The sequence below is a fragment of the Camarhynchus parvulus genome, chromosome 10, assembly GCF_901933205.1.
Source record: "Camarhynchus parvulus chromosome 10, STF_HiC, whole genome shotgun sequence".
NCBI lineage: Eukaryota > Metazoa > Chordata > Aves > Passeriformes > Thraupidae > Camarhynchus > Camarhynchus parvulus.
Genome location: NC_044580.1, coordinates 10,830,252 through 10,858,056, shown reverse-complemented (window position 1 = coordinate 10,858,056; position 27,805 = coordinate 10,830,252). Strand labels below are relative to the sequence as shown.

The 27,805-nt window shown below is 41.7% G+C and overlaps 2 protein-coding genes across 6 annotated transcripts in view; one reads left to right on the top strand and one right to left on the bottom strand.

Moving 5' to 3' along the window:
• Positions 1-6,404, top strand: part of HDGFL3 (HDGF like 3) — a 66,753-nt gene extending 60,349 nt beyond the window's left edge. For both annotated transcript variants that reach the window (XM_030955673.1, XM_030955674.1), the window contains one exon: positions 133-6,404. In XM_030955673.1, coding sequence (XP_030811533.1) covers positions 133-138 — 6 coding nt within the window. In that variant the 3' untranslated portion in view covers positions 139-6,404. The remainder of the gene's footprint in view (positions 1-132) is intronic.
• Positions 979-22,750, bottom strand: TM6SF1 (transmembrane 6 superfamily member 1). Of its 4 annotated transcripts, XM_030955669.1 has the most exons (11): positions 22,523-22,660; positions 20,494-20,597; positions 19,929-20,026; positions 18,589-18,692; positions 17,655-17,737; positions 16,182-16,303; positions 11,635-11,739; positions 9,510-9,602; positions 8,439-8,558; positions 3,412-3,467; positions 2,824-3,013 (listed from the first exon to the last, which is right to left on the bottom strand). In XM_030955669.1, the coding sequence occupies exons 1-11, from the start codon at positions 22,612-22,614 to the stop codon at positions 2,926-2,928; spliced, it is 1,065 nt and encodes a 354-aa protein (XP_030811529.1). In that variant the 5' UTR covers positions 22,615-22,660; the 3' UTR covers positions 2,824-2,925. The 4 variants fall into 4 exon arrangements, with proteins under 4 accessions (XP_030811528.1, XP_030811531.1, XP_030811529.1 ...); XM_030955668.1 differs by lacking the exon at positions 3,412-3,467 and having other exon boundaries at positions 979-3,013; positions 22,523-22,750; XM_030955671.1 differs by lacking the exon at positions 3,412-3,467 and having other exon boundaries at positions 979-2,893.
• Positions 22,751-27,805: the final 5,055 nt, after the last annotated feature.

Sequence of the window (27,805 nt, the reverse complement as noted above, 5' to 3'; positions counted from 1 at the left end):
AATTTGTTTGAACAGACCAGGTGGCTGCTTGTACCTGTGACTAAGTCTGGAAATATAACATCAATTGTATCAAGTTTGATGCAGCATGCTATTTCTTGCATTAAATGTGACTTCTTTCTCTTTCTCTTTCAGACTTAACCAACATAATGACTGCTGAATATTAAGGGAAAACACAAGAAGGTTACATGTTTGGTTGTCTAATATTCTTGGATTTGATATGAGTCACCACATCTGTTCATTAGTACCATCAACAGCATCCCAGTTTGTATGCACATTATTCACATTCCTATCTGTTGTGTTTGCAGAAATGACATTTTTACCCTTTTTTCTAAGGGTTAATTTTTGATTTTCATATTATTTGGTTGCATGAAGTTGCCCTTTTCCAGTGGCTGAGGTTTATGAAGATATCGCATACTTGAACGTGTTTTAGATTCCTTTTCGAGACAGAAAAGGCATAACTCCAATTTATATCATTCTAAATCAACATTTTTTAAACACAACTAAATCTTAGAAATGAGTCCCCTCCATACAATGCTACAATAATCTTCCACATACAGACATAATTTTAAATTTTCCTAGATCCATTCTCTCTTGGGTTTTGATCAGTTTACAACATGAAAGAAAAATTCTTCTTCAGTTGAAATCACCACCAAGTTCAATAATGTAATAAAATACCTTTCCTTATTAGAAGTACCTAGCTAGTTATACTCTTAATACTTCTCCAAACCATGATGTAATGTACACTATCTGACTTAGTTCCTATATGTGGAGTTAGTGAAAGTCTTTTTGTGTTTCTTTAGATTAATACAAGGATTTTTCCAATGCCAACACAATTTGAAATCATTCATTTGGATGCTTTCCATTTTTAAGCTTACTGTGATATACAGCCCTATGGGAAACCAAAACAAAACATCAATTTTAAATAATGAAAGGCTTAAAAAAGGATGCTGTCATTCTGGCTTTTTTTTTCCTTTTGGAAATAGAACTAGACTAGTAAGTAAGCATTCCAAATCCATTACTCTGTGTACATTATTGTTGCTATTGTGATAATAGAGATTTTTATTTATTTTTATGCCAGCTTTTATTGTGAAAACATATTTAGTCTGGTTTTATCAATCCTTGTTATGCTTGTCCTTGGAACATCTTTTGCGTATTCAAGGTTTGTAGTTGATGAGTTTACTGTAAAAAACTAAAAAAAAAAAAACACAAGGAAAAAAACCAAAAAAACACCAAAACAAAACAAAAAGGAAACAAAAAAAATGTATTGTTTTTACAGAATAAATTTATTGGAATGTGTATTGGGAGTAAGGTTTGAGGTTGTAAGCAACTAAGTTAGCGTCATATTTGGCTTCATACGTGTAATAATGTGAGGTATTAATGTAAGTCAAGTATTAAAGCAAAACATTCTGTTAACATGAGTTGACCATAATAGATACAAGTGCAGGTGAGATCTTTATTTTTTCTGTACTTTGCCTTTTCTGGATAACAGGAAGTCATTAAATTCACCTTGAATGTATTCAAAGTTTCTTTCCAGACATCAGAAGTAACATCAGAGGCTCAGATACCTGTCTGTGAGCCAGCACGTCCTGTGACAGCCCGGCTGGGTTTGTTTCCCTGGGAAGAGGCACTGGGATGGAGCTGTCCCAAAGCCTAAGGAGCTGCACCAGGGATGCTGGGTGCCAGCAAGCATTGCCTGAGGTGTGCTGTGGTTGTTTTGGCCCTGCCCCTTTGGCTGGAGGTGTAAAACCTGGGGCTCTCCTCTGACATAGCAGTGTTCAGCAGGAGAGTGTTACAGCCTGCATTTCTCAGTGCTCTGAAGGTCCCTTCGTGCAGGGTGCAGCACACAGGCATGTCAGCTGCTTCCTTGTTACTGATTAGACTTAAAAATAAAATTCTTTCAATCGAAACACCAAGAAGTCAGCAAACCCAAGTAAAGTGTTTCCAGTTAAAACGTATCAGCTAGTTTCATCTGTGAGAAAGGCACTAGGTGTACTGCTTTTAATATAAATACACATAGAAGGCATAGAAATAGCTGTAATTGCAAATAGAAACGTAAGCTGCCCAAACCAAGGTCGCTGTGTTGGCTGCTGCTTGTTTCTGAGCCAGCAGCATTAGCAAAAGTAGCTGCAGAGACACAGCCAAAATCCCTCCTCTGAAACACACGAGCTCAGAGGCTCAGAGCCCTCTGTGCCTAGCCCACAAGTGCTGCTGAGCACCTGCTTGGCTTCAAGCAGGTGAGCAGTCCTGGCAGAAGTGAATCCTGAAGAGAATTAACAAAACTATATGATTTGCTTATCATATATGGAGTCTTACCATAAGAGTTGATTGCTTCTTAAAAGATTTCTTGGGATTTTTAACAAGGTCGACCCACAAGACATACTTTTTGACAAATAAAACATGTGCATGTGACAGAGTTATGTATGTTAATTTTTCATGCTTCACAATGCTGACCTTCATGTTGTGCAGTAGCTGTGTGCAGGGACTGCTAGCACTGCTATTCTTCAGCGTGCGGAGGCTAAACACTGACATCATTATTATTATTTAACTTCATGCAGTATTTCTAAAACTGTCAAAGCAGCTTACTTAAAAATAGCTGTGGGAACTGGCAATGCACTGCAAAGTCACAATGTTGAGAAGTGGTGCTGAAGGCAGTTGTCTTTATTTTCCCTTTTTCAGTAGGATAAACAGAGCAGCCCGGCGACTACACAGTTGTGCAATTTTACACATCTTACACGCCTCTTTTGGGTTCCATCTGAGCACTTCAGTTACATCCCAACCCAACTATATACATAGCCAAGGACAGGAGCTGGAAACAGTTCTGCTATTCTGGTTTTTCTTCTTGTTTTGGTTTCATGAAAAACTCTGGCTTGTTGACACACCTGTAAGCGAACAGCTGAGGAAGAATCCCATACATTATGTTCAATATCAGGAAAAACTCTTTTGCTTCTTCAGGGACTCTGTAGATGTAAGGAGTTCGAGCATGAAGAGAAGCACCAATATGGGAAAATTGAGCCTGTGGTGTGTATATAACACATATATTAAAAAAAGGTAAAGTTGATGTATATTTTTGGAAAGATGGCATAATCTGCGTGCAAGTCTGCATCTCCAGTGACATTTTCCAAGCCAGCCCTTATTCTTATTCCAGAATTATCCATAATACTTTTGCACAGTGGTATAAAAATACAGTCTAAACTAAAATCATTAATATCTTGGTGTATGAGGCATAACTGGAACCATTGGTGGCATGGTAGGAGGTTTGTTTTATGCACATGGTGGCACTGATAATTTCATCAGGTACAGGATTCCACCCTGGCTTTCTGGGTCATAATTTGTGCTAGAGGGTCCCCAGAAAAGTGGCCACTGAAGGGCACATCCCTGCAGAGCCCAGTCAGGGCAAGGGCTCTCACCCACCTGCCTGGGAGGGCTGTTGGGTGTTTGGCATCACTGGGGGCAGCCAGATACTCGCTCTGAGTAAAGTTAGAAAGGAGAACCTATGTTAGTTCTGGTTTGGACTTCTTAATCTTAAACCCAGATTGTTCCAGATTCTGATCCCACAACTCCTGGTGATTTCAGAAAATGTCTGCAATATTTGGGTTTCAAGCTTGGGCTGGTTTGAAGTATAAATTGAGCATACAGTGAAGGTTATAGGCACAGACAGGCTTGCTGGCCTGAAGCATATTTTTAGCATAAACAAACATTTAAAGATAGAAGTGTCAGGATAGTCGGTGTCTTTTGTTTCCATCTGTTACCTGCTATTTCAAGCCACTGCTCATTCACATTAACTATTGTGTGTCTGATTTTTTTATTACTATTTAGTTAGCTAGCAGTGGAGGGGATCTGAGAAGATGAACATCAGTTTGACCATAAGGAGAGCACTGAGACACCAGGATTTTAGGAACACAGAGGAGTACACTATGGCCAAATCACATCCTCTGTTCTGGAGTCAGTTTGGCCTCAAGTAGAACATGGTTCTGGTCACAGCAGAGCAGAAGGGGAGATAAAGTGCAGGTGTTTCAATACACCACCCCAGCAAAAGGTTAGGCTGAGACCATCCATCAAAACAGAAACAGAAATTGGTTTCAGGTGATTCCAACCACCTCAGCTGAATTGGGAGAGCTCATTGAGCAAACCTGAGCCAGGAAACAAAGTAATCAACGAAATCAAATACAAACACACTTCAGCAGAGTGCCACTTAGCATGTTTCTGTAAATAGCTATTGCACTGCAAACAGATGTTCAGGGGCACATTGTCAGCAGCCTTTTTCTATCGGCCTGGTAACTCACTCTGTCTCTTGCAGCCCATTTGTTCTCACCTGCCCAGGCAGGCCCTGCCTGTGGCACCTGGGTGGGCCCGGTGCCACCCCCTCGCTGTCACCCCTCCCTGCCATCCCCTCTGCCACCCCTGCTGGGGGAGCCTCCTCAGCCCAGGCAGCCAGAGCAGCCCAGCAGCAAAGCCCCCTCATAGCACAGGGCAGCAGACTCCCAGACAGACAGACAGACGGACAGACAGCTGCCAGCAGGAGGTTTGGGCTGTCCGGTGGTCCCTCAGACGCTGAGAGCCCCTGGGTTGCATTTTAGAGCCTTGTCTGGGGTGAAGAAGCTGCAAAGCTGCTCCTTCTCTGTGAGGATTGTGAGGCCTGCCTGCCTGCGAGCGTGGCCAGCTGTGCTTCAGAGTAAGTTGATTGTCAATTTCTCACAATCCACAGTAATCCTTGTCAGAAGGAGCTGTAAGGGGATGCTTCTGAGAGACCCAGAACTCCCAGAGCCCCCAAGATGCCTGAGTATCTAAGCCTTACTGTGTGGTCTTGTCTCTTAAAGGAGTTGTGGCACATTAGTGAGCTTTAATTGTTATAAAACCAAAAAGCAGCAACATGATGTCCTGTCTGTAGCCTACAAAGATTTTTGGTGGTTAATGATGCACCATATAATGAAGTTATTGTTTATTAGACTTGTTTTTCACTGTAACACATGGCTTCTTCGTTCATTACCAAGGAGGATATAATTTAGGTCTGTAAAGTCTTTTTTTTTTTAATTTATTTGATTTGCCTCTGTGAAAATTGTGTTATGTCTTTAATCTCCTGTGTTTCTCTTCCATGACTGTTCTCTGCTGCTACTTTTTCTTTTTTCTTTCCTCTTTTTTTTCTTACTTGGAGCAGGGGATATGTCTTAAAAGCAGATGCCTCACTCACCAGTGGCCCAGTGCTGCTCTCCCTTCAGGCAGACTGGCACCAAACCCCTGATTCTGAGCTGTCAGTCCCTGCAGAGCTCTGTGCCTGTGTGCAGTAGGCTGAGAGAAACCTTGAGTCTGCTGTGTTACCTCGCTGTCATTGGGGTCTCTCAGCAATTAAGCCATTCCTTGGTGCTTTCTGTTACTGATCCCCTCTCTCAAAGTGGAGAATTTGGAGGCTCCAACAAACTCCTGAGCCTTGGCTGAGAAATCAACCAGATGAGATGCTGCAGGTAACCTCCTGAGGTAGCCTTACATGCCCAGCATGTCACCCCTGAAGCCTCGGCCACTCTGCTCCTGGGCACCCCCAGCAGGTGGAAGCTGCTGGCAGCTGCAGTCTGGGTCTGCCTGCTTCTCACTGACCTGCTTGTCTCTATGGAGCAGTCTGCACTTGGGATTTTTACATTTTTTGCCTTGTTGCCTAATGATAGGCAGTATTTCAAGTATTTTTTACCTTGCAGTTAAGGACAGAGGAAAGACCCAGAAAAAGGTTAGGAGTCCTTCTTCATTCTGTGCCTTCTCTCTAAGACTGACTAAAATCAGGCAAAGACTGTAACTTTGGAAGGGTTTGGACCTGGTCTCATGAGCCTAACAAAGCCATCAAATAGAAGGGGAGTAACCTAGAAAAATACATCCCTTGGGTTTAGGGTCTCTGGTAGACAAGAAGCACTGCAGAAAGTAGCCACAAAAAAAGCAGGGTTATGGAAAACACTAAGAGGGAGTCGAGGTAAACTTTCTACATTTGCGAAAACAGAGAAATGGGCTGCAGAGAGTTGGTGAGATGATTTTGGCTAGTAGGGCTGTGGCTCTTCATCCTTCTCACATGGCTCACTTGCATAGGGAAATACCAATTTCATTAAGTTCAGAGGCTGTTCCAACCCTTTTGTATAATCAAAGCTCCTGGTACTTCACTCATGTGAAATTCAAAGAGCTCCTCCTGAAGCTTCAGAAAGTCTAGTAATTATTGGTTTTGGAGTCTGAATGTTAGTAATGGAGTTGTTCCAGCTGAAATTTTCAGAATTTGTAATTCTGAAAATCAGTACATGTCTGTCTGTGTGAAAGGCTAGTAGGCACTTTGGAGGTTCTTAGTTTAGATGCATCACATGGTATTTTGTGACTTGTTTTTGTAAAAAGTACATCATAATGATAGAAATAAAAATAATTCAAATCTCCATGTTCCCCATCTGTAGGAGCAGTGTTCATTCCCAGGGAGCAGTGCCCACTGCTTCCACCATCAGACTCTCATCTTTATTGGACCTTGTGTGTGAGAGGAAGCAAAGTGTGTTTTGGTAACTGCCTGTGTTTTAATTATCAATTAAGTGTTTGAACTTAAGGTAACAGTAGGCAAATCTGTAAATGTGGTTTTTGCCTCAAAATGACAAAGCACCCAAATAATCAAGAAAGAGCCCTCAATTCTTTGTAACGTGCATTTTACATCCCAGGTTGGTCACACTTTACCAAGTCGAATCAATTAAATCATGTGCACTTGGAGGATAACTGAAGTTCATCCTGCAGTGCATTAAAGTCAAAGTGACAAAAAAAAAACCCTCCTAAATGTCAAGAACTGTTTTTTGAAGAAAGATAAAATATGAAGAGAGAACAGCAACATAAAGTTCTCTTAAGCAGTTTCTGTCAGCCCACAACAGTTGCTGGTGCCAGGATGAGCTTTAAATAGTGAAATGGGAAATGTTGGGTGTTAGTCTAATGTGTAAATGAACATCCTGAGGCAGAACCACAAAGAACAACAGAGGGGTTTTAGACTTCAGCAACAAAGTTTAGGTACAAAAGGTACAAAGGACTGTTAAAAAAAAAGGTGATTATTTGTGACAGGAAATATACAGAAGGGGGAAAAAAAACCCCAAACCAACCAGACTGGGAGGCTGAGCTTTCTGGTAAGTTTGCAAGGTTGTGATAGTAAATCAGAAGTCAGAGTGTGGCAACTTTCTCTTGTGTTAAAAAATCTTTGAAGGAGTGTTTTTTTCCCTGATTGTCTGGGCAATTTATGGACCCTGAGTAATCTGTCAGTAGAGGAAGTTCCCAACACAGCCTTGCCTACTTGGCTAGCTTGTGCTTTTTTTTTTTTTAATTAGATTTTGGCCAAACACAGTTGTACAATATTTATGGTACCTTTTGAGCATCTAAACTTCCTCATTAATGTTTGCCACATTCTGTTTTGATATCACATGATAGTTCAAGATTCTCTATAAACTGGTAGAGAAGAAAAAAGGAAGTCCTATTCTCTGTGATAACTGCTCCCAAATAGAAAATACCACTCCACCCTTCTTATTGGGCAGTTAAAGTGGGTTGTAGTTTGTATCTATGATTATCTCAGACCCAAGGAACCAGGTGTTGGTTTGTGTTTGTCTAATAGTGGTGTTTGAATTACAGTTGTTGCTGTGTCCCTGTGTTGTCGCTATTGTGGCAGGATTATCGTGCTTTTGTTGTCTGATGTTCTGAGCACACACATTTCATTTCCTATGTACAGAACAAACCAATTGTCCCTGTGTCTCATCTGTTTAATGCTCATCTGTCTGTCATAAGTCATTTACTAGTTCCTGTTGAATTGTTTTGGTCAGTCTTCTCATAAGCATCAGCCCCATTTAGTAATTAACTACAGTTGTTTATTTAAGAGAACCAGGATGGAATGAGTAAAAGAAAAATGATCATTGTCTGCTGTTGGGAACACAAACACTTCTGAGTGTTACTGTGGTTTGTGGCCCAGGAGGTTCCCCGAGTTCTCTCATCATCCCCTGATATTGTACATTTTGTGTGACAAGGAGATACTTTTTCTCTTTATATATTTCAAACTACCTACTTGACCAACACATATTATGGAAACAATGTATTGTGCTGTTGTGTTGTGCTTGGGTTTTGTTGGGTTTTTTTAGGATTGCCTGTCACAGCTTTAAGATGGGCTTCCTTCATGATGCCCACTAAAGAGTGCATGGTGCTTAATAAGGTTTAAATGAGCCCAATAAAATCATTGTGTAGAAGGAGAGAAGTCTGCTAAAGCAAGAATGTGGTCATTAGAGAGTAGTAGATTTGATTATTCATTCCCTTAAATTTAGGGGTTTTTACAGATATGAAAAGTGATCTGGGTTACATCAGCACAAAACCTACATGGGAAGATCAAGCCCTGGGCCCCTTATTCATTCCATAGGTCTCTACTTATTATAATGTAATTTAAAAGTGAGTATTTTGCAAAGAAATACCTGAGCTAGTCCTCCAGCATGTATAAGGGTCAAATCAGGCATCCAGGAGCAGCCAGGCACCAGCAGGCCATACAGAGCAATCACATAGTATGGCACAGAGTAGAACATGTATGCCAGCATCTGCAGTTCAAACACAAATATCAGTTCCTTTGCAATGTGAGGGAGGTGCATTTAAAAATCAGTAAGCTGCTCACTGAGAAGTTGAGGCTACTCAAAACTACACTTCTGGCAGCAGTGATTCCCAGGCTCTTTTGTCACACCTGGATGCTATTGACTGGACCCAGCTACCCTAGGGTCTCTGCTGATATGGGTGGCTGTTGTCTCCTTGCCCCATCCACACACCCTTCATCCAGGACACGTATTCCTGCCCCTCACTATCTGAGACCATGCCAAAGAGCACAGCCTGGCTTAACTCCTTAACACAGGCAGCCTTTGTCAGGCCCTGCTGCACTCCCAGCTGGGAGCTGTGGGACACAGCTCTCCCATGCCCTCCCTTTCCCAGGAAGAACTCATCCAGCAGTGACACTTGCTTTCTGCTCATTTCCTCACCCCGTGTCCTCTGACTGCTTTGGGCCCTGTCCCCATGCAGCAGCCAGCTTTGCAAAAGAATGTGAACATCAAATTCTGCAGAACTAAAGCACAACATCCCCTCATCTGCAATGATTTTTGTATGCAGTGCCCTTTTTCAAGAGTGTGTCCCTGGGGATGGAAGTGCAATGTGAGCCTAAGGAATCTAGTCCTACTGCACCCCTTCTTGCTCCATAATTCCAGACTGAAAGTCTACTTTGCCTTTCTAAGGACGGGAAATGAACATTAAAAGCACACAGATCATGGGCTGTGTTAAAAGAACCCTGAGTAATTAGGATGTGTAGCTCCATGTAACCAATTTGAACCTAAGTTAAACTTATCATAACAAGGAGTTGGTATCCTACAATAGCTAGAAATGGTACTAGAAAATACCCTTTAACTTGCCATGAATGATAATTCCCATATTGATCTTGTCGTCTCTGAAACCCATGGCTTCATCCTTGTTTACAAATCCCTCCTCCCCAGTCCCTGGCAGTGCTTTACCTGGAGCTTGGGGTAGGCAGCAGGATCCTTTATGTAGGGCTCGTGCAGTTGGATGTACATGCGGCACAGCTCCGCCGGGCAGTCCAGGGCAATCTGACAAGAGGTTTTACAACTTCCAGTGATCAGTTTGTTCTGAAACCAACCAACCTGGTGTTACCAGCCCTAGGGTTTGCTCTGCAGCACAGAGCTTGCAAAGGTGATCCATGTGATCACCAAAAAAAGGGGAAATGCAGCCTCCGCTCAGCTGCTGCTCAGGGGGTTTGTGAGGAAGGGCTGGCAGCCTGCTTTGAAGATTTTGACTGGGAGAGACTTTAGCCAGTTGGCTGTGCTGTTGCAAAAGTATAATTGCTATTGGTTTGATCTGATGAATAGCCTTTGATCCCACCAAAGGAACTTTCCAATGGAAAATTGCTCTAAGAGTGGAAACTTCAGGATAAGCACCCAGTTTTAGGATAGTAAGCTATAGATGTAGTCCAAGAAAAGAGGTGCACTGGGACAAGGCAGCAGTGCAGAGCAATGCATGAGACAGGTGTTACTCAAAGTAATAATTTTTGAAAGTAGTAAAGGAGGGGTTATTGGATTTTACATTCCTGTAGGAATAAAAAGTTCCAAATAAATATGGATAAATTGCAAAAATAGTTCCTTTTTGTGGTAGGCCTTAAAACTACTACAAAAAATTCTGTTCTAAATTGAGCTAGCAATGCATGTGAGCAGCTGCCCCTGGGCTTATCTGTGGCATCATTAATGCCTGAGCTACAGGGCTGAGCAGGAAGTTCTGCACAGCTCAATTTCAGGTGCCTTTGTTGTGTGACTCTGAGAAGGCAATGCAAAACTTTACAGTCAGTATTCCTCCCTGTTCTTTTCCAACATGGGCATCCAAGAAGCAGGTCTGAGTGAACTATAATGGATTGTGTTTTATGAACTTCTGCACAAAATTATGGTTCCTGCAGTTTACACAGAGATGTTCCGTTGATCTCTGTGTGTACAATCAAAGGCCAGTAAGCAATTCCTACTTGGTGAGGGAAATATATAAGGAAATTACCACAGTCTCAAAATCAACAAAAAAAATTCCCTGAGAAACAAGTGGGACTGCAGAACCAAGTAAGACCATGAGACCAATATTTTCCACAAATGAAATTACAGGTAAACCGCTTATTTAACCTGTATCAGTGGTGCTCTGAAGTAACATGATCTATAGGAAATAAAGCAGTCTGACAAATTAGAAGAAAAAATATTTCTGAGAGGCAGGTTTTAAGAGAAACAGGAGGTGAGAGAGGAATGTGAGTAGCACAACTACAAAAGGACAACTACAAAAGGACAATCTGCTCTAGGTAAATAAAATGTTGCTGGGTATTTATCATCACCTCCTACTTGAATTATTCTAGAAAGGATCAAATCTACAAATCAAGCAAGCAGGCAGTTATCTGAGATGCCTAAACATTTGAGCTGTGCTCATTGAATGATACACAAGTTTCATTTTGCTTAAGACAGAAAATGCATTAGAGCTGACAAGGGAATAGATTTACCTATGGCTGGATTTACTCCTGAAGGCATTTTCAGTTCTGCTTCCTTCCCTCAGAAATTTTGATTCAATCAACTATGCTTAGAGAGCAACCATTTTTAAAAATTGTCTCTTGGTAAGTAGAAACAATGTGTGTTGTTCACAACATGGATCTTTTTCTTTTCATTTTAGGTGGAAATGTTCTCCTCTATCTCATGCACTGTAAGCTAACTTGGTTTTGTATATAATTTTAAATATGCCTTACTGCTTAGTACTACATGAATACAGAATTACTTTAGTTGCTTTGTCTCCATGTTCTGGGCCATAAATGGAACAACAGACCAATGAAAACAGTTTTAGGTCATGTTGATTTCCTCTTGGGATGCTATTTACTCTGGTGGTTGTGCACTTCCTTTTGAAAAAGCATGCTGCACACAGCACAAAATGGAGAAGCAAAGCACCAACAGTTATCATATATAATTTATCCTTTTATATCTGAGGCCTGTTTGAACCCAAATGTTACAGGATTTCCCCTGACCACAATGTAAGTGCTTTTTCATACAGAATCAAATTTAAAAGTTCGACTGAAAATTGGCTTAAATTACTCAAATATATTCAACTCACCATGCCCCTGAATATGCAAAACCCCGTGGCCAGAATGAGGTATGCAGCTAACATTAGATCTATTGGTCGTCTTAGGAGTCCTTTCTTCTGCACTTCCTGAACCACCTGCAACACAGAACAGGGCTGGTGGGTACATCCTGCTCCCTGGCACTGCATTGCACTCCAGAGCAGCCACTGCAGAGAGGGTGGAGCGGTGAAACATCATGCAACATCACATCTATCCACTGATTTCAGAGACAGAAAGATTTCCACCTAAAAAGGCAACTGCAGACTTTATAGGATGTAGTGAGGAAAATTCATCTGAATAAACCCTAGAAATGGATGGATCCAACTGAAGCCACTCAATACATTAGTGTCATTTCAAGCAAACTAAATCAAATGAACACTAACTCTGCGATCACCTTAGGCTTTAAAACAGCATAACTTCTTCAAAATTGTCTTTCTGTAATTGGAAATAATTTGTTTTCCTGAATGTCCCCATGTAGAAAAGCCTTGGAAATGTAGGTTTGTCTCAGACATTTGAAGTTCAATCTAGTATGCTTTGTAAAAGGACTGGATCCATCTCATTATTAAATGCTGGTTTCCAGCAGCTTGTGACACTATTAAAACTAATGGACTATCACTGGCATAAAATAAAAGCTTTTCTGTGCCTTGTTGAGTCCTCTGCTGAGTTCAGTGAGCAGATATTGTATGTCAGTGTGCAGTGCAGAAATAGAGAATGAAATGTGTGTGTATGGAGTATGAGGAAACCCTTCCTCTTCTGTCACTGAACCCTGGGAATTCCTGGGGTGGCACTGAGGCAGCTCCAAGGCCTGGCTCTGACCTTGTGCCTCCTTTTCTCAGCACAGGAATCCCCCTGCTGCAGGGACAGAGAGGAGGGATCACATTCTGCATTTCCATGTCTAATGGGGAAAGTGCCTTGGTGCAACCAAAGGCCTCTCTTTGCCTACACAGCAAAACCTACGTGGAAATCATTTGAGCTACACTTTCTGTGTAGTCACAGACAAAATTATAAACACATCAGAGTATCTTTGTGTAGTTCAGAGGGAAAACTTCCCCGTGTCTATGTGTTACTCATTTCCTCTTCCTTTTTATTGGCCGTTTGTTGGCACGCAGGCAGCAAAAGAAAAACCTGATTTCCTTCCTCTTATACACTTGTACAATTGTCTCCAAAGTGCAAAACAAAAATTAGGATGCAGGGGCACAGTCAAAAGCACACAGGATCAAGATACTCACAATAAAGTTATTGAAGCAGGAGAAACAATCTTGCAAGCACAATGTCTGAGTAAATACTACAAGATCTGGATTACAGATTAACAGAAATAAGGCTGTGGCAAACATAAACCATCCATTTCATAACAATTTTTTCTCTGATTTTCTTTTAAAGGATCTTTTTCAGAAAAAAAGTGGCACCTTTGATTTTCTAACACAAGTAACAGGTTTTGGCAGTGTGGTGTCACTTCACAGTATTCAGAGCACTGGTGTAGGAGTATTTTTAATATTACCTGCCAAGAATGCCTATATTCAAATATTTCTTCCTATGAATGAAAAAGGTCACTTATGGCTGAGTTGCAAATAATTTTCAATTGTAGACTACTTAGGATAATGGAAAGCTGATATATTTTCTTTCCCTTTTGGACTATGTATGAAGCTTATAGATCTATATCATCTCCTCTTTTCAAATATTTCAATATTCCTCTTCAAATATTAAATGGATGTGTGTATTCACTGTGATCACAAAGCTACAACAGAACTTTGTGCTTAGAGGGTTTAAGACAAAGCCACTGTAAGTGGAAGCAACCTTGGGTGCAGTACTAGTTTGTGAAATTGCCAGGGTACAGAAAACTCACACTTTTTTCCTTTATGCATGCATGCAAACAAATTGAAAAGGCAAAGCTTAAAAAAAAGGAGAGAAAGCAGAAGCAAGAATTTGAAAGACAGGTTGCACTTTGCTGACTACTGAAGAGTTGTTTTTCCTTACCTTTCCTTAACCCAGCAAAGCCCCATCACCCCATGATAAATTGAATTACATGTTAAGAACACTGGCCAAGCAGAGCTGGCCTGCCACGGGCTCCCCATGCTCTGCAAACAGCACTGAACTCTGCCCAGATCCTGCAGCCCCAGGGGTTCTTTTGTGCAGCAAGGAAGTGGCCGGGCACACTTTGCCATTCCTCTCACTTCCAGGAAAAAGCTGTTTTCCATGACTTCTGAGAGGCTTCTCACGTCATCAGTTTTAGGGAATTGGAATAATTTCGTGTGCTGTCTGTAAAAGTCAGTCCCTTCAGAATTCATGTATAAATCTGAATTTGTGCATCAATTCTGTTAAAGATTTTTAAATTCCATTAAACTTTTCTGAGCTGATATACTTGCAGATAAATCTGTTGGGCTTTGTAAAGACTGCAGCAGAGCTGGAACTGATTCCAAATGAGGGCATAGCTCCATCCCACTCCCCTGCACCCCTCTATTAGAAAGCAACCAAAACTTGAATACCTTTCCTCTGCCCCCACAATGATTATTTTTTTAACTTGCAGGTTTGTAATAATATTATAGCAATGTATACCTTGGCCAACAGGATACACTTTGCTTCTGTTATTTTCATGTAAGTATTTTCCTATATACTAATAATAGCATGTTTAAAACCATTGCTACATTTTCTTCCTAAATCTTTTAATGCCAACTCTGAATAATTACAGTTTAAAAAAGTTTAATTTTACAGCTAATTCCAAATGATCTACTGATATGTTCAGGACTTACAATGATTAGCTCACTGATTAGTAGCATTAAACACAATTATTTCCTGGAAACAATTCTTAATTTGGGACTGAAAGAGTTGCATGAAAAATTCATGAGTAGTCACATTAAGATTTGAAGGCATGCTCAGATATGGAGCATAATTTACCTGTGAAGACTAAATACAACTTCTGAAAAACAAACAGCTTGGGTGGGCTATGAGGTCCCAGTGAAAGGAATCAAGGCTTTTTCTATAACCTTCTAGGCAGGGAAGTTTAGGTTTCCAAGAAAGGATTCATTAAGAAGTGCAATGTTAAATTTTCAGGTCACCAGCTTTTCCTGAACTCTCTTTTTGAAATAGAATATTAAATCTAAGTTTCTCTGAAATATATACTAAATTAAAATATCAAACCTAGGTAAGCAGTTTATCTCCTGGTAAGCCCAGGAGACATGGCTGTATTTCAGCAAGTAATCAGTCCATCACATATTTTCTATAATGTCTATTTCTGTAGTATTCTTAATACCAGGAAAACAAACTGAAACCTTCATCCATGCTCCACACAAAGGCTGCTCTCACTGATGTGTGCAGTAAAAATCGCCATCACTACCTTTAACTACACTTGATGAGTCTAAAGAAAGTGTTTCTGGCCAGGAATAGAGGCTCCTTCAAATGAATCACTCAAATGGCTTTGGGATGGGGCAGGTGGTTCCTGTGAGCCTGTGCAGGACAGCAGGAGGTTTAGCACCTGAAGATTCCTCCAAGTTGCCTTCCATAGGGATTTGCCCTCAAACCTGTGATTCTGTAGGTGTTCTTCAGCCCTGAGGAGAGATGAACATCCCTCTGTGCTCCTCTCTCCTCCTAAGAAGGGCTGGCTGTCTGGCTGTTGTGTTTCCCAGCTCTCTGGGCAGGTCTGTCCTGTCTGTCCTGCTGTCACTCTGTCTGTGCCACTCACACTCTGGCTGCCTGCTGGCTCTGAGCAGCCACCAATGCTTCACCTCTGTCCCTGTTTGCAGGGACAGAATGAACCTGACCGAGCCTCAGGAGCTCCTGTGATGCAAAAATATTAATTGATTCTATTGCTTACAACTGATGGGGAGTGCTGCAGCAACAAACTGGCTTGCCTACAGCAGCTAAGGGCTAAAAGATCTGTTCTGTGCTATGTACTGCAGGGGTTTTTTTAGCCTTTTTTCATAAAACAGTGCATAAACTATTAATGCATTATTTTGATGGCTCAGTTCATCTTATTACAAACCATCTAGCTATTTCAAAGGCAAAAGTCTAAAAAGTTTTGAGTAAAAATTTTTACGAATTTTTACAAGAAATGTGTAAAGAATTTTTGTATCCATTTATGTACAGGGTCTCACCTGTAAAATCTAATATTACAGAAAGCATATAAAATTTTTTTAAATTACATGAGATCTGTAAGCCATCTGCAGAAGAGTACTTTCATGCAGTGTTTCTACAGGATTTTATGGTGCTTTAAGAAGCTGGTAAATACCATTATTTTCAGCAGCTAAGAAACTGAAACAGACAGAAATTGAATAGGTAGAGGTTAGAAACACAATTACACCTATGAATGGGTTCCTTACTCCAGACATGAGATTCTTTTGCTTTTTCTTTATTCCACCATGATGAAATATCCTGCAGTATAGATATTTTTGCAGTTTTCAAAGCCAGACAGCAATTGTCATAAGAGTGAGCAGTCACAGCACATTCCATGCTCACCAGGGACCTATAAAACCCACCAGAAACAGGCAGCTTGTTTCAGCTGCCCTAAGAGGAGCCAGCACTGAATTACCTTACACAACAGAATTACCTTGACTGGAGTGTCGTGAGCCACTGAAGGTTGGTTATAAATCCTGAACCCAGCCCATATGGGCAGGCAGACATATGGTATACTTAGGAAAATAGCAGGACACACTTTTGCTCCATATTTGCCTGTTAAAAAATTATTACAGGATTTATGAGAATTTGTAAGCTCTGTTGCAGAAGAATTGAAAATTATGCTACGTAACATCAAACTTGAAGCAACTGTGTTAATGTAAACAAACATAAAACATTAGAAATCACTGATGTTAACACAGAAATCCTCTTGAAAATCACATCCTCAGCAGAAGTAGAGACACAGGTAAAAGAGCCCATGAGACAGGAAGCCATTTCTGAATTAGGGAATTTTTGAGAAGACAGGAGGCCACATCTGCATTGGGTATAGGATGGGACAGCTTTCAAACCTCTCAACAGAACCTGCTTCAAACAGAGACCTCGTTCTTTTTAAAATGGGAGATAAAATGTATCAGTTTCTTTATCTGATATTGCATTTATTTTCCAAAGGGCAGATTTCTCCCACAAGCCTGTACTGTGGACAAAACATTCAGAGAACTCTCCTCAGCCTCAGGTAAATCAGGAAAATGTGTCTTTGACATTGGCTACTCTGTGTGCCAGAAAGGAAAGTGGCAGGCATGCTCTTGAGAGGCTTTCTAAGAGGAAAGAGGACAGGAGTCACATTAAACCTGCTTTTCTCTGTGGTGATCTATCCTCAGAGGAGGGAGGGAGCTGGGCTGGCCCCAACCTGCACCATGAATATTCCTCCTCTGGCATGAAAAGCAGGACCAAAGTGACCTTCCCCAAAGCTGACTACAGGATTTGGACACATCAATATTTTTCTCAGCTGAGCATTTGCCAACTTTGCAACAGTTTAAGCTCAGCTAAAAAGGAAATCCTTTCTTGAGAAAGGTTTCACCCTTAATGGACCACCTGCCAGTAACACTGATGTCAATACTTTTATTGCAATCTTGACCTGTAACAGCACAGATTTATGTTAGAAATCTAGGAATGTTAAATTTTGCTTGAAAACAGAATAACTTCCAGATTTGACTTTTAAATGTGATTTGGGTGCCTCTTGTAAGCTGTTGGAAAGTCAGACTTCTAAGCAAATTGGAAATTTTATGCAAAGTAAGGTTTATATTTTTATGATACTAAGAGACATTATTGTCTCATTACTTAAACCTGGTTTAGATGAAAACATAATAGATATATCAAAACACAATTCTTGCTTTTTTCTCCTTGAAAGCAAAGTAAATTTAAAGGGGTTTTTTTTTTCCCAGTCTCCATCTTCTCTTCCTCATATTTAAATTTTAGAATATCTTGTATCTCTTTACTGATATACCTAAAATGCCTCTTTCATATTAATACAGAAATGAACCAACACTGCACTAAAATATAGATAGCACAATCTGAATTTAGAAAATGTTTCACAGGAAAAAGCTGGTCATATAAATTACTTCCTTACCCACAATATTTCCAGGCATAAAGACAATGATGCTCATGATAATGGAACCCAGCCAGTAGAGACCAATGGTTCTATAGCTTTGTCTGTTAAAAAAAAAGAAAGACATAATTATTGAACTGCTTCTAAAAATTCCCTACCCTAAATATTACAGTCATTGCTGGGGTTGTGTTTTACCAAGTGGAGGCTTTTAAAACCTGTACCACAAGTCAAGAGTGGATTGTTGGCTCTAAGAGGGGTCATGGAGAAATCCTGCATTGGTGTGGGACAAGGTTATCACAGGGACAGCATAGGCTCTGGGCATACTCAGTTATTTACTGTTGTGTCACTCCTCTGAAGGCTGACTGCACGAGTTTGCACATCACAGGCTGTACAAAACTATAAGACAATTAATAATTAATTTCATGCTGTTAATGCTACTGTTACCAGCAGGTACATTTGTCTCTGGAATTTAAGTGCTTACTCTCTGAAACTCTTTATTCAACAGCAAGAAGCATAATAATCTCTAGAAATAACCTCTTTTTCCCTTAAACTTCATGTCGCTCTCTAACAGGGATGAGAGATCATCATGGCGCTAAGCAATGCATTTTTGCTATAATAAATTTTTTATTTGAAAAACAGTTTTTTTTCACACATGCTTTAAATGCGAATCCTCTTTCAGCTTTTAGCTAACACAAAGCCATGTAGATGTGCTACAGTCTGCTGCAGGGTGAAGGCAGGATGCATCTCCATGGGTTTTCTGGGCTTAGTCAGCTGAGAGGAAGGGTAACTTGGCAAGGGCAGAACCCTTGAAAGTAATGCAATTTCAACAGCGCTGCTTTGGCCTGCAACACGAAACCAGCCCAAAACAAAAATCTAAGTACTGCATGGAAAAGAAAGGCCTTTGTAGATGATGTGAGAATGCAGGGCAGGTGAGCAGGGGCCAGGCCAGACTCACTCCCAGGCAATGGCTGCCACCATCAGCAGGTACATCAGGTAGTGCGCGGAGCCGTCCCAGTAGCAGATGACGTGGCCGTAGGCGGTGTTCAGGTAGGGCTCCCCCTGGAATGGGGTAGGGAGAACACACAGAGCTCAGAGCAAGAGAAACAGCCCAGAAAGGACAGCAGCAAACAAGTTCAGAGCAGTAACCAATGCTCCCTCAAGCAGTGGTACAGCTTCTGACTGACAATGCACATCTCAGCTTCTGACTGACAATGCACATCTCAGCTTCTGACTGACAATGCACATCTCAGCTTCTGACTGACAATCTCCACATCTCAGCTTCTGACTGACAATGTACATCTCAGCTTCTGACTGACAATGTACATCTCAGCTTCTGACTGACAATCTCCACATCTCAGCTTGACTGAAATGTACATTCAGCTTGACTGACAATGCACATTCAATGACAATTCATCTCAGCTTCTGACTGACAATCTCCACATCTCAGCTTCTGACTGACAGCACACATTTCCCAGCGCAGAGCTGACCCAGGCAGGATCAGGCAGAACTGAAGGAGTTCCACATCTGCAATAAAGTGCGCAAGATGGAAACTCCTGTGTGTAACTGTCAGCTCTACTCTGCCACATTATGAAAATATGACTTTTCCATATTTTAGTGATAAAAAGCTACAAAATAAAGACAGATTTAGCATACAACAAATGCAGATATATTTAGCAGCCTACAGATCTACAGCAGTACTGAATATATGGATGTCAACACAGAACCTTGTAGGGTCCAACTCCTTTTACACTTAAGTTCATGGAATCTTTTCAATGACTTCAATGACTTTCCTGTCAAGCTCTTACTGAGCTATTTTTGGTGGATGTTGATATTCAGCAGCCAGCAGATTCTGCTGAGTAGGTATCTGGCATCATCATTTTTTAACTCTACTTTAATTCCTTCTGGTAAAGTGATTAGGCAAAAATAAAGGAGCAATTTTGTTTTCTTCTTGGTAACACATTTTGGTGTGGTAACTCATCCACTCCTGAGTGCTCTCTCTGGTTTTCTGCAGTCATATCCAGGCCCTTCAATTCCCACAGAAGTTAACACAGAACTGGGTTCCCGAAGTTAACTGTAACAACAATGGAGCTGGAAAGCTACATTATTTCTGCCAAATGAGTCAGTAGGTTGCAAGTCAATGAAGGTTCTATCCATAACAATAACAAAGCAGGTCAACTACAAAATTCAAGAAGGCTGTTTTGAATGTGTGAGTGGCTATTTTTCTGTGACAAATACTACACCAAGTTATTTATACTGAAGATTTTATTTACATTTGTAAGCCAGACTACTATTTACCTCTCTCAAGTAATGAGTCATGAATCCATCAATAATTCCATCCTGTTCCAGTCCAATTATTAGATTCACTACACTGGTAAAGGCAAACACAGCATAAACTGTAATAGGAAAAAGGAGAAAAAATTAAATTAATAAATACTTGGAATCACACAGTTCACTAAATTGTCAGGCAGAGATCTATTGAACTGGATGTGTCAACTTTGAGGTCACAGCTATTCAGCACACAATATGAGTTTCCCATATAGCTCAGGATTTTTAAATTAGTGGTTGGTTAACACAGCTCTCAGGAAGCTTTTCTGAGGAATGTGAAATTGTGTGGAGCTGCAGGCACAGCCTCCACGGAAGGTCAGTGTCTGCAGAAAGGACTGTGCAGCCTTTCCAAAATCTTGGGCACATGGAGTTTACAGCCTTGACTGTGAATGGAAAGGAGGAAGGACAGCAAAAAGGAGCAGAGAGGAAAACATGACTTGTCATTTTTGCAGGTGAGCAAGGCAAAGTGCAGGAGCCACAGCAGCCTAGAGCAAAGTCATGGGTGAGCCAGGCCACTCAGCTTTAGCACACATACCATAGAACAGGGGGTCTTTGGGCGGCTTCCTCTTGACAAGGACACGAGCTGACAGAGCAATGAGAACCAGAACCAGCAATCCAACTGCAACGATCACCCAGGAACTGCAACAGTATGGCGAAAAAGAAAAAAAAAAAAGAATTTAAAAGAAAAACTGATAGAATTTTGCTTTGTCAGCTAGCTGTCCTCAAACTCACATAACTCATAAAGTAACTTTTAATAATTTAAAATACAGATCTTTAAAGTTTGTTGCATAGTCTGCCATAGTATTCATCCTATGGTTTTGCAGAATTTATGTGCCGCTCTTTGCACGTATGATCAGCTAAAAAAAGAAAATACAAAAATAACTAGATAAACAACATATCCAGAAATCTAGATTTGTCTGACTAAAATCAGTTTTCATACTAAAATAAACAGAAAGTATGGGAAAATTAAAGGGAAAGATGAGGATCAAACCCACAGAGATTTCAAGGCCAAAAAGGATCATTTGGGACATTTTATCTAACCTCAGTAATAAATTATCTACTCAGGAGATTACAAATTCAAAAATAAATCACATCAGTCTTGTGGAATAGCAGTAGCAGTGTGGGCACCTCTGATGGACCTGGGCTGATGTTCAGTTATGGAAATGCTACCAGAGAGCTCTCTGGCCCTACAGGGCAGGACCACTTGAGCAGGTTCAGTGACCAGCGCAGGTGGGCTCAGGCAAAAGGAACTTTTCCCTGGAGATGGAGCTATAATGTCACTGCATGGACAGCGGCAGTGGCATAAAGCACAAAAAATCTTTGTCACAAAGCAAATTTGTCTCCTTCTCCAAGAAAATGCAAGCTAGGGAAATCAGTTTAAAATTCTTTCATAGATCTAAGGGTGTAAATTATCTTTAGCTCTCTTTAAGGTAAGATTCTCTTCCTCAGTCTTCACTTGTGCAAGAGAAAAAAAATTAACGGAAAAATTAGGTAAAGTCCAGAAGCATAAGCTAAAAATATCCGGTACATCATTTTATACATAGTACCACCCTGCATTAAGAAAACAAGTTGTGTACAAACAAATTATATTATGACAATATCAACCTTAGTGAAAATTGACTTTAAATTATTGCAAAGAATTTGCAAGACCAAATATTTCAGAAGATATACACACATACTTTCTAAGTCAGGATGAGCAGTACTAGCTTGTTGATTTATTTTATGCTTTGAATCTTCTGCTAGTCTGTTTTCCCAGTGATGAATTTCTTCATACCATTACAGCTGTTAATATTGCAGCGACTTTTCACTGCAGTCTATCAATTTGAAATAAATATTGGCAGTTAATCAAGTAAGTCACCATGTGTTATTTGACATTACTCTAGCAATGAGAAACAAAAATTCAGTTATGGGCCAGAAGGAGGGAAATGGGGAAGGAACAGATGTAGCAAAAAACAAGAAGCAAATATTTGTGCAGTAAAGTTGCAAAACACCCCGGGCTGTGGGATCACAAAATACCACGCAGACCTTTAAGTGAAGCAGGTTTTGCCATGAGGAGAGGCTTTCCTTTTCCAGACCTGCGGTTTGTCCCGGGATCCCGGCGCTTGGCAGGGCGAGGGCGCAGGGTCATTCCCAGCGAGGCGCGCGGGCTGCGGGTGCCGCGGGCAGCCCCGGCTCGGGAGCGCCCCGGGGCTGGCGGCTTCTCCCGCTCGCTTTGAAGCAGAATTGGGTTTTGGCGGCCAATGCCCGGGGGGACGCCGCGGTCCCGGCGGGAGCGGGCGCTGCCCCGCGGGGCACGGCCGGCCCGGGACACGAGCCACGGGGCACGGGACACGGGGCACGGCCGGCCCGGGACACGAGGCACGGGGCACGGGACACGGGGCACCCTCCGGGGATGGCCACCGGCAGCGAGCGGGTCCCGGGGCCGCTCTCGCCGCATCCCGGCTCGGCTCCTGTCACAGGACGCGGGCAGCACCCGGCAGCGGCGAGGCCGCCCCGCTCACCCCGCTCACCGCGCTCATCCCGCGCCGCCCGTACGAAGACCCCGCCGGGCCCGTCCCGCTCACCTGCCGGTGGCCGCCAGGCAGTTGAAGAGGTACGTGACGGGGATGGCGGTGAGCGAGAGCACGAACACGCCGGTGGCCGCCGAGGCGCTCATCCCCGCGGCGGGAGGCGGCGGCCGCGCTGCGCCCCAGCCCAGCCCGGCGCCGAGCCCCAGGCGCCGCCTCGCCCCGGCCCTGCCCGCCCCATGGCCGGCACCCCCCCGCCCGCGCCGCAAAGGTTAAATCCGCCTCGGAAACCGGAGCCGCCCGCCGCTCCCCTGGCGGCTCGGGGAGCGCCTCCGCCCGCCCGGGGCTCGCCCCGCGCCCCTGCCCGCGGTTCGGGACTGCCCGCCGGGCGATGCCGCCCTCCCGGGACAGGGTGCGGGTCCAGCCCCGCGGGGACGGGCGCTCCTCCGGTGACCGACGGAGGCGATGCGCCAAGGGCTGCCGTGACAGCCGAGCTGAGCGCCGCGGGCTGAAGGCACGGCGAGAACCGGGGCGCGAGGCGCGGGGCACGAAGCGGTCCCGTGCCATGAGAGGTGGTGGATGGAGAGAGGGTCCCTTGGTCCGGGTAGTCGGAACTCCCTGAGAAACCCCTAAAAAAATAATGCATCCCTTTTGCGTCACTATTTAGCTGAGTAATTCTGAACAAGGACATTAGCGTTTTAAAAATGTTGGGGGAAAAATGAGTTCATCTTTTCCATTTAAGTACCAAAAAAAAAAAAAAAAGAGCAAAACCTAGGTATATGTTTGACCTTTTCTATCAGCCTTTTCTTCCTGGCTTCAAACTTTGCCTGTACCCCAACATCAACACAAGTTTCAGCGGTGGAACGAGCTTCGTGTGCAAGGCAAACAGAAATGAAAACCGCTGTTCCTAGAAGTTACCGAGCATTTAATTCCAGGACGTTGGCAAGTGAGACTGTGTTGCCTGAAGAAAACAGCAAATGCACTTCCAGCGTGCCAGGCAAGCTCTTTCTGGAAGAATTAACACAATTTTTTTGCAATAATGGGCACAATTCAGACTCCCTCCTGTTGAAATGATACAAAGGAGGACTGCTAAGGTGGCTGAGCAAACAGGGCACCTGTCTGCGAGGAAAGCACGAAGAGCTTGGCTTAGAGTGCTCTCTTGTAAATACTAGAGGAGTTAACACCAGCGAGAGGAAAGAGCTCTTTAATTTGAAGGACGAAGCTGTGAAGAAACTGTCACTAGTTTCCGGAAACAGCTATGAGCAATAAAGGGTATTCTCAGTCTTTTACAGTAAATTTGGCCAGTTTAAGCAATAGATTGATATAATACCTCTCACAGAAAGGAACTTGGTGACCCAGAACATATCAATGTCCTATCTATTCTATACAAACAAATTCTGGCATAGTTATTTCGAGTGAGAAAGATCTAGAATCTGGCCATAGGCATACAAATGGGTTAAACCATGCTCAATCAAACTATCTGATAAAAACATGATGCAACTCCTAAAAGTAATTTAGTCCACCCAAGTGTCAAAATTGCCATTGGATGAGTCAGGGCTAAATTTACCACCTCCAAATGCCTACCTTTCAATGCACAGCCGTTCACTTCTCAAGCTTTCAAATGTATAGGCTGCTTATTTGTATGCAGCTGCCACAGAGCAGTCTCAAGATTCATGTCTCAAGCTTGGCTTCTCAGTTCCCGTGTCTCTGAAGTCAAACACTACACGGGAAACTTCTTCCTTACCACCCAGCCGCATATTCCAGCTCTGATTTGCATCCAGCTTGTTCCTCAAGTCCTATTTAAACTTCTGAGTAGAAAATGTCAAGGCACATCCTGTGGTTATCACATAGCAACTCAACAGTAGAGATGCATTGTTTGAGTCTTCTGTGTTGAGATCTATCCACTTTTGATTAGAAAAATAATTATGAGCATCTGTTAGCAGAAGAGACCCCTGAAATGGGATGTTTGAAATGTTTGTCCAAAGGGCATGTTTTCCCCTTTCATTTTCATCTCTCACCTTATGAAAGAAATATTAGTGACCTTCCAGCTCCATTGTTCTTTTCCATGTCCTGACAGAGGAGGCCCCCAAGCCCACCCATGATAGAACTGAACATGTGGATTCTGGTGTGCCACACTTTCCATATCAGAAATCTTTTTTTTCTCGCTACAGCTCCTTCTAACTCTGGCCTTCCTGCTCTGTGCCAAAATATCCTGGCTTCTATTTCAGGCTTCAGGAAGAAAATAAAACCACCAGCATTCTTGTTGACTTTATTTTTACAGATGAAACCAATTCTAGAGAAAAAGGAAAACTTGCTCGGTTGGCACTGTCCAAAACCACTGACCAACTTCCCCAAAGGCAAATAGTTCAAAATTTGGCTTAAATTGGAGATTAAGTCAAAGAGCAAACAAACTCACTGATCAAACAACACCCTCACTTGAAAACCAGGAGTTCTCAAAAACTAACACATGCATTTTTGACAACTCTAAGTGTTCTTGTGGGGGAGGAAGGGGAAAGAAGAACTTCAACTTCAACTGCTTGTAACACCACCCTCTATTCACATGTACCAGAACAGTGATATAAAAAATGAAGGTAGGAATAGGGTGTCTTTAACAACACAATTACTAATCGAAGTGTTATATGAAAGCAGTGTTGATAAGCTGCTGTCACCAGAATAAATGTAACCTCCCAGCTCCCTGTCACATACTCAATTATATTCATTTCTCGATGTTGCAAAATCTTTTTTTTCCCCAGATTTTATAAATGGTAACATCATCATGAGACATATGAATGCCCTAACTTGTAGAGAATCAAACAACTATTTAACTATTTAGCAATATTAGATGTCAGAATAAGATTGAAAAATGCAATTACATGCACAAACTGGAGTGAAGCTTAGGAAAGCAAAACAGAGTAATGAAAACATGGGCATGGAGATTCCTTCCCATGCAGAAATTGTCAGAGGATGGTATTTATTGACAGCAAGAGATTCCTGGAGCTCTGAACTTATGTTTCATGTGAAAGACAGTCCCTTCAGCAGCACAGTGTCAAAACTGGTGATCCTTGACCACACTGCAACATTCTTATGTCAGAAGTTTTGTAATTTCTGTCTAAATAGTCATTTTAAAATAGGCAACCCAACTCTCTGTCAAATCACAAGTATCAGCCTTATGTCAGATTCCTCACCAGGAATCCTGGCCACAGCAAGAAGCCAATTCCACTTGTGGGGCCCCTCAGCTGGCAAAGCTCAACTCACGAGCCATGAATATGCTTGGGCTGATGTTTGTTGGCTTCTTGATTAGAACATTAATCACTTCTTATCATATGGAAGTTGTTCCTCTCCAGACTCTGTACTAAATGGTAGCAGATCAGTTCTGATGTCAGGACTGAGAAGGCATTTGTAAGTGTGCCAGCAAAAAAATACTGTGGAGAATATAAAAATAGGTAATTTATTAATGGTCAGCAACAAAGTAGGAGATTAACTGGCCCTTAGGTCTTTGTGTCCACTTTTAGCCTGAGAAGCAGCTCTTACCTTCAATAACTGCCCATGAAATCACGACTACTTTTAGGATTTAACATTATAATAAAACATAGTTGTCTTAATTTTAAATCCACAGTAATCTAAACAAACATAGGTAGCTGAACCTTAAGCAAGCCCATGAAGATCAATGCAAGGATTAAGAGACACTATTTATATCACTTGGAAGCACTGCTCGTCTTCACACAGGGCTCTGCCAAGCAGCAAGCCTTCCTTGCATTATGATGCCAGCTACAAAATGCCATCCTGCTACAAAACAACTTGTGTCATTCAATTTTTATGGAACTGAGCTGATACATTTTGGAGGCTCTACTTTCCTGTATATGCAAGTGAGTTTTTAAGGCAAGAGGAGTCAGTAACCAAGAGTCCAGATAAGATGGTGGATTAAAAGTTGAATTAGGAGAAGAATTAAAAGCTTTGTGTTTGGGTCTTTTCTCAATGTGTTCATTTGCTAAGAGAGCATCTTAGACCACACATAACTGCCATCCTCTAACTTTAAAGCCCAACCCCTTCTGAATTTCTGAATTTCTTGTGAGCTGAGGGTGCAACAGGTAATAAGTGGTGCTGTGTTGTAAATCTCAGACCGCATGGTGCATCAGAGGCCACATAAGGCAGCTCACATGGGGGGCAGGAGGCCATGTGCTGATGGTCTGATGAGGATTTGGGGGGATTCACCAACAACAATCACAGCACCAAAGAAGAATCCAAAGAGGAATTAGTGATCCATGACCATTCCACTTACAAATCTGAGTATCAGTACCTCAAAAGCAGAGCTGATTTTTGTGCTACAACATGTCTATTCACCAAACAAGAGGAAAAGAGACATGCCAGAGTAAAATTAATAGGCATTATATCAAAAGGGAGCATGTCAATTGTACTGTTTGTCTTAAACTGGAAATGGCAAGTGTGAGTTCTCAGTAAGAATCTCGTTAATTATGTGGAAATTAAGCTGCTAGCTAAATACCCTGGTAGAAGTGTAGGAAATAGGGATCCTGTCCTGAACACTGCTGTGCCTCAACACATTTAGCAGGGATTGAAAGCTTAATAGCTTCACAAAATAGCCACTGGCCATTCATAAAGACATGATGGTCATAACAAATAAAATAATTTCCCCTCCTTTGCTTCTTCAGCTATGCAGCAGCAGAATATTTTTAATTCTTTCAAATATATGTCAAAGCACAGGATTTTTCATAGAAACAGCCATGTCAGTGTTTGAAATTATATGTAAAATAGGTATGTGGTGAGTAGAATCTTCTATAGCTTAAATAATTTCTTTTGTTTTGTAATTACTTTCAGAGAAAAGATGGGATGAATGTTGCTGTTGACTCTTGCTGTATGTTTTTGAAATGCATAAATTGCTGAATGAGAAATGAAAGAGAAACTTCCACAACTGGAGTCCTCAAAAACTTCCATGACACATTGGTACCATCTCTAAGCCACAATTCTGAAAAATTTCACAGAAATGCTTTAATTAGCAGGAATGTTTATGGTAACAGTGTATTGTGAGTAAAAATTACTATACAGTAATAGAAATTAAAGCACAAATCATTAATACTGTCACTAAAAATGAGAAAAGTACCATTATAATAGAGGGCACAAGATACATAATTAACTTAATACTCCAGGACAGCTAGCCAGCACAGGTAAAAATGTGAAATAAAATCCTCAGATATGAGAATTACTTTTAGAAATTATAGTGAAAGAATTATTATGAATTTTAAAAATTCTGAGAATGTTGCATTCTTATGGTCAGTTTTTGAATACAGGTGAATTTATACCAGAGAAAAAATACCAGTTTCTCTT